Below are 7,532 nucleotides of genomic sequence, written 5' to 3' on the forward strand. Positions count from 1 at the left end.
CAACTGAGCCAGGCAGGTGCCCCCTAAGTGTTTTTAAGAAGTAATTTTCCTTCCCAAAACAAAGTTCAATTAAAAGGTTAACTATATTTAACTGTATTTAACTATATTCATCAGCTCTTCAGTTCAAAATACTATTTTCATTGTTAATATGATCTACATCTTTTTGTGTGATCTGAATAATGAGATCTAGGAAGTGGGGCTGGAGAAAGTGAACCTTGCATTAGTGAAGAGGTAAAAATCCTTTTGACATAGACCATATACCAGGATTTGTTCCATCTGGTTATGTAAATGGAAGGCTCAGAGTTTTTTGATCTTTGGTGAACTGGGGTAAAGAGTTATGATTATGATGGTTAAAGGCAAATTCATTTACAGGTGGGCCACCATTTTGAGAAACAGAACATTCTGGAAGAGGAGAATTTATCTAAGGTAGCACCTAAGCAATAGTATATCCAGGGGAAGAAGTTAACTGTGATAGATCAGAAGTCATGGGTAGAGGTGGCACTTGACTACAAACCAAGTGAGGAGTACCTGAATCCTGGAGAGATATGACATTGGCTGGCTTAGTGGTGGTGGAGGAGATGGCGGGGCAGGGGGTGGGGAGAATGCACCTGCTCTAGAGGCATAATTGGATGAGGGTGCCATTCCATTGATTGACTTTGGTATTCAGGATGATGATAAGAAGGTGCTAGAGCAGGTGGTGACAGTTCTTTAGAACCAGAATTTGAGTCATCCTGAAGAGGGATGATGATCAAATTGCTGTGTTCTCTTATTGAAATACTAAAGGTTTCTCAATGGACTGAAGGAGGTGGGGGTGGAGACAACTGCCGAAGGAGCACGTAGATCCTCCCATGGCACACACTGCACTGGAGTTGGTGACCTCTCGATGTGCTGCTCTGATGTCATATGTCTCATATGGTCCTTGTCTAGGAGCATTGCATGGAAACAGCTGTTGGTGAAGCAATACGACAATGAGCCTTTTCAGGTGGAGCACAGTTAAGTTTGTAAGCTTTCTTATGGTGGTGGTTGATATGAGCTCATAAGTCTTTTTCAGACAAATATGTTTGCTTGTATCCTTGGACGGTTCTATCCATGAGGATGGAACCTTGTATATGCTCCCCAATGAGCAGTATAGGAATACTACAGCCTGGATACATAATCATCTTCATTTTCGTCACATAAATTAGCACAGTCATAGCAAAAGGCATATTTGCACAGAATCACTGGCCCATAAACTTGACTAGGCAAATCACATTTGTCACAGAAATGCACTGGCAAATCATCCTTTTCCCCTATGATGTTCATCTTAGAGTTCTCCCAAAGGCATTCGGGAAATTTTTTCTTTTTTCCCAAAAGTTCCCCTCCTTTACAGTCACGCTGCCCTTCTTTGTTATATTCAAATTCTTCTTCACCAACAGGCATCCCATTCATAGTCCCTGCAATTTGAGACACAAATTTGGCTTTGCTCACATACTTGGAAATGAGCTTTAAAGGCATTGGTCTGCGAATATCAAGGCCACCTGCTGATCCAGAACTCTCTGTGCCTGGTAACCGATCATCAGCGGCAGTGGAATGCACATTTCAGCTCAAACTGCACCTGGGAGTGGAAGCCAAAGACCTGCCCTCCTCCGGCCCATGCAGCCTGAACATCCAGGGTCTTTCTTCTTCTCTCCCCTACCCTATCTCACTACTCCAGTGAAGGATTCAGGCACAGGTTTGGACAGGGAGACAAAGAGCTTTAGTTGAGTTGTTGAGATTGCTAAGTGATTCTTCATGAGCCACAAGAGAAAGTGGCCTCTAACTGTGGAAACAGACTCATGGGGATGGGGAAGGGGAGCGCAGTAATAACCAAAAGTAGAAGCTCCCAGCAGACCGCATAGACCGTTGCCTTCTAGACTGTCTGACTTATTTTTACCCAAATGCATTTCTGTAAACTGCCTTAAATCCCTTGATGGGGTGTGTGTGTGTGTGTGTGTGTGTGTGTGTGTGTGTACATCTATATGTACATACATACATATACATATATACATACACACCTCCAAGATTTTGTCATGATACAATGAATTTAAAATCATCTTTGTCTGGAGGAAGGGAGCACGGTATTTATCTTCAAAGGAAGAATTATGTGGAAGTAGTGAACATGGTAATTTCCCAGGGCTAGACATTTGCTGTTCCTCCTTTAAAAACGACTATGCGTATACAGGCCAAATTTCTCCAGGTTTTACCTTCCTGCAGGTAGAAAATGGACTACAAAAAGAATAACAAACCATATTTACTTGGCTCTACCCCCACCCATAATTGTGGCTCCCCTATACCTCAGAGGGTCTTTCCTCAATGTTCAGACATTCAGCCTTTGGCTTTGTTGACTATCAAGTCTCCCCAAAAAACACCAAAAAAATTGATCAAAGCCAAATTTTTTAAGATTTAACTGCAGTATTGGAGAACACTCCCTTGACAGAATCTAGTGTCCCAAAAGTGGGATAGCAGGGTGTGATCTTAGGGACCGGGCTGGGTAATTTTAGGATAGGTCTTGCAGGGTGGATGGGGCAGATTTGATAATATGACAGCTATAGACTGGTAAGCGCAGGGAGCTGTGAACAGTGAAGCAACTATTTATAAGGAATATGCTATTCTTGTTAAGTAAACTCTTTCAGTTGGCTCACAAATTTATCTTCCAGGAAGAAGTATTTCCTGGAACAAATAGTTAAGTTTGCTTATTCTCAGAATTGTTTAACATGGGACCAGAAAACTGTCCCCAGTCCCATCACTGTTTAACGCGGTGACAGGTAATCACATTGTTTCAGTACTCAGCCACCATTCTCTTTTCTCTGGCTCTGCCTTGTTCAGATTCTTGGCTACACCGATGGTGGAAACACAGCAATGCCCAGAGAGCCACCAAAGGCACCAGCGCCCACCCACGCCCAAAGCCACTCTTTCCCCAGCAAAGAAACAATACTCATGGAAGGTGCTGCTAAGGGCAAGAAGATAAATGGACTTCGTTGCCCTCCTTTCTTTCACTCTATTACCTGGGCTACAAAGCACTTCAGACTTACTCTCCCTGAAGTCATAAAGAGATTTTTCAGAAACCGTCTTTTTTACTTGATCTTAATTATTGCGCCCCCCCCCCCCACCACCGGCTCTGCACTGCAAGGACTCAGGCAGTGCAAGCAAACTCATGGTAGCTGGTTTAAATCTGAATACACAGTGCCACTCGCTTTTCATACTTTCCCCTAGTTCTTGAACTTTCTCGATATTTCAGCAATGAGGGACTCTCTTAGGATTCATTCACTCCCAGGAGGCAATGTGATCCTTCATGCAAGTAACTTCCTTATGGGCCTACCTCATGGAGTCTCCAAACACACCCCACCTGCCTAAACACTAAGGCCAGTGCACTTTATTCTCTCAAACCGGGCCTCCCGTTACAGGCTGATTTGAATTTTAGATAATTTGAAATTATTTTGGCTTAAAAAAAAAAGATGTACTTTTTCATAAGTCAAAGTAGTTCTTACAACAGTAGGGATGTTTTGCCCCTACGATAAACAATGAACCAGGATTCTGAGCCCAAACTAAAACCTACAGCATTAAGACATACCCACACATTCCTGTTTTGCAAGTACAGCTACATGCTTACCAGGCTCTTTATGAGGGTTCGGTATTCTTTTTTATGTTTTAGCAATGTGCACGTAATTCAAATACCGTGAATACAAGTAGAAAAAAATCTGTCCATAACTTCTTTTCTCTTCTTTCCTAGAACCAATATTTCTCTGTCTAAACTGAGACATTTCTCAGATGACACAATTCTGTCCTGACACTTTAACCCTGGATGAAAAAAGCCAGCTCTCTTTCCTACTTGGCTCAATTTGCTTTTCTTGCTCATTGCATCTACTTCAAATTATTTTAGAAATACATTCTCTAAGTTCAGCCTTTGAGTCACAAAAGCATGCTTTACCGTGGATGGGCAATGTTAACTTCGAACCCGACATCTCACACCCAGCGCTGCTCTGCTGCAACACTGCCGACAGCTCTGCTTTGAGTATCTGTTTGTTTATAGCTGAGAAGCTGGACCTGAAAGCCCTTAATAAATATTATTTGGTGAAATTGTTGATAAGATAAAGGGTATTGACCTTTCATTTAGGCCCATCAGATTTAAGAAGTTATCTTGCTATACTTGAAAAGCTGCCTTTACAAACTGATCCTTATTTAGTGCCTTTAAACAAAAAGTTAAATGGGCTTCCATTCAGCAGTCTCCTTTAGGGCACAGAGACTCTGTCCTTCAATCTTGGTGCTCTTAAAAGTTGCTAGCCTTCCATTCGATTGACAAAGGAGAAATTCAGTGTCTATCAGCCTGTTACAGTGATTGGATATAAAACAGTTTGGGCTTGGAGATTTAAAAGAAATTGGACCTTTTAAAATTGTTTTGACTCATGGAGGCCTGTTAGAATTCGGCTGCCTCAAAAGAAATCTGAATGAGGCTGACAATGAAGAGTTAGGGACTGCACAAAGCAAGTGTATCAACGTGCAAAATTAATGCTAGGAAACAGGTTGAGACATCTCCGTGTAAGCCACATGCCATCTGGCCCAGAAGCAGTCATTCTACCAGAGTGACACCAAAGGTTGGTGGGAGCGAGAGCCGCATGTCCCACTGCCAGGCTCCTGGATTTTATTTCTCGTTTAAGGGAATCTGATTTGTCATTCCTCCGGCTCCTGTGGGCTTTAAATTCACATAATCAACATATCACTGCCAGAGACTTAGTAATAGCAGAGGCAGTTTAAAGGTGAGTGGAGAATAATCTGGCTCCCAAGCCAGATGCCTTCAGTTCTGCAAAGAAATAAAAAGTCCATCTCGGGTTCCAAAAAGTAAGGCAAATTGCCCTGTGTGAAAAAGCCCTCCGCTTCCATCCCAAATGTGCCGGTAGCTCTGTTATACATCCTGGGAGGGAGGGCTGGCCTTCTGCAAAAGTTGAGAGCAGTGGTTCTCAAAATGTGGTCCACAGACTTCTAGGGATTGCCAAGGCCCTTCCTGAGGATCCTTGAGGTCAAAACTATTTCCACAATAATACAAAGGCGTCATTTGCCTCTTTTACCATTTGACACTGACGATGATGATGCAAAAAGGAAGGGTGCTTAAAAGTGCTGGCATGTTAGCATGAAGCAAGGCAACAGCCCCAAGCTATACTAGTAATCTCTGTATTTTTTACTGTCACTCAGTAAAAAGAAAATGCCAGTTTCACTTGAGAACACCTCTGATTAAGCTCGAAAAATTATTAATGTTAATAAATCTCAACCCTTTAATACACGTCTTCTTCCTATTTGGTGCGACCAAATGGAAAGTACACACGAAGCACTTTTGCTGCATGTTGAGTGGCTGTCTCAAGGAAAAGTATTTATGCCATCATTTGAGTTGGAAGGTGAACTATCTGCTTTTTTCCTGGAACATGTTTTCACTTAAAAGAACAACTGACAAACTATGGCCATTCAAACTTGAGTATCTGGCAGACATTTTCTCAAAAATGACCAAAATTAGCCTGTCACTTCAGGAAAAACAATGGACAATTTGTTGCCAATTATAAAATTCAATCTTTTGAATGAAAATTAGAGTTTCTAAAATCTTCTATCTGCCACCATGATCCTGACAGCTTCCCAGTACTAAATAAAGACTTACCTGATGGTGATTAATGTTGAACTTAATTTTTTGGAATTGAATACTGAAATGTGACAAAGTTTGGAAGTTCTGGATAACTCAGTGAACCACTATTTTCCAAATGACCAATGGCTGATGTTATAAAATCATGCATGATTAAAAGACCCATTTAAAATCAAGACAGTAGTGGATTTCAAAGTAACAGAGTATGAAAACTCTCTGATATGTTTCAGATTCCTTATTGCAACTAACCTTGAAGTAACTGCCATTTGTTGTTGAGTTTTGTTTTAGTTTCAAAGAATAGCCACAATGACCTGAAAGGCTGTTCTAATACCCCCCCACTTTCCAACATTATATCCATATGGGATTTTCTTCTTGTATTTCACCAAACCAAATATCACCAAAGATTAAATGCCAGGGCACTTGGGTGGTTCACTCAGTTAAGGGTCCAACTCTTGATTTTGGCCCAGATCATGACCTTAGGGTCCTGGGATCCAGCCCTGCATCAGGCTTCCTACTCAGTGGGGAGTTTACTTCTCCCTCTGCCCCTCCCTGTGCTCTCTCGCTCTCTCTCTCTCTCAAATAAATAAATAAATAAATAAATCTTTTTTAAAAATAGATTAAATGCAGAAGCAGGTATGAGAATCCAGCTGTCTTCTATTAAACTAGGCACTGAAGAGATTTGCAAAAATTTATAACAATGCTGCTCTTCTCACTAATGTTTTTTCTTTTAGAAAATAGATTTTTCACAAAAATGTGTTGTTTATGCTGATGTGTAATGGTTCATTATTGTTATTTTAAACTGAAATTATAAATGAAGATTTTAAAGTTACTCAATAGATACACTGCACATAAGCAAAAGTTCTTTGGGGTCCTCAGTAATATTTAAGAGGGGAGAGGAATCCTGAAAGTAAACAAAACGTTGGAGAACTGTTGTTCTAGATGATCTTTCATGAGTTCTCACCCACCCACTCAGAGACTCAGCCTTCCTACCCCCGCCATTCACTGCCCTAAACTCTGTCCCATCCGAACCAAACTACCCAGAAGACCCCAGAACGTCCTCATGTTCAAAACTGGCTGATGGTAGCATGGGAAAGGGAAAGCAGATGGAGATCTCTCAAATGCCGAGCACTATATCATGCACCTAATATGTGGTATTTCACTGAGTCCTCACGAGAGCCCTAGGAGGTGAAAGTAATAATGATGTGCCCAAATAATGGGGCAGTGGGACACAGGGGGAGCCAGCATTATTTCAAGGGTCAGCAAAACGACAAGCTCACTAAGAATGATCTGTAGACCAAATAAATAAAAACATATTACAAATACCACACTACCAATTTTCAAATATATGTGGGCATTGCATACTTAAATGAAATTTCACTGTGAAGCACTATCAAATTCAAAAAAGCTTCTGGACATTGTGTGTTTTTCTTTTACAATTTCAATCAGTGAATCATGACACATGCGTGGGAGATAAAGACTGTTGACAATGAACAGGAAAACAAAGAGATCCTCATATTTGAAAAATATTGAGAATCACCGCACTGTAATGACACTGAATCCACCACGCAGTCAGTACCTTTGGGACAATGCTAAACTAGTTTGAGTGGTATCCTTACTGCTAAAAGCCTACTTTTTGCCATCAAAGTATTTAAAACTCAAGACAAGGAAGTCAATACACAGATATGAAAGCCAGTAGCCCAGTACAGTACAGGGTTGGATGAGGGTAGTAAACAACAAAAATTCAACCAAGTCAACTTTAAAGATGTAAGTGGCTTTATTAAAGGATTCATGAATCGGGCAGCTTCCCACCTAGCCAGTAGGGGGAGCTCCAAAGGACTAGAGAAAAGGAAAGGATTTTAAAGGTAGAGAGGGAGTGGCGAAAAAGAAATTA

General features: G+C 41.1%; 1 protein-coding gene across 1 annotated transcript; it reads right to left on the reverse strand.

Moving 5' to 3' along the window:
* Window positions 1-280: 280 nt before the first annotated feature.
* On the reverse strand, window positions 281-1,428 carry CBLL2 (Cbl proto-oncogene like 2). The gene is given in 4 exon segments (XM_087860080.1): window positions 281-402; window positions 656-787; window positions 965-1,169; window positions 1,171-1,428. Coding segments are annotated over 4 exon segments (717 nt in total).
* Window positions 1,429-7,532: the final 6,104 nt, after the last annotated feature.

This window comes from Ursus americanus, chromosome X (assembly GCF_024610735.1).
Source record: "Ursus americanus isolate L20-20 chromosome X, mUrsAme1.1.p, whole genome shotgun sequence".
In the NCBI taxonomy this organism is placed as follows: domain Eukaryota; kingdom Metazoa; phylum Chordata; class Mammalia; order Carnivora; family Ursidae; genus Ursus; species Ursus americanus.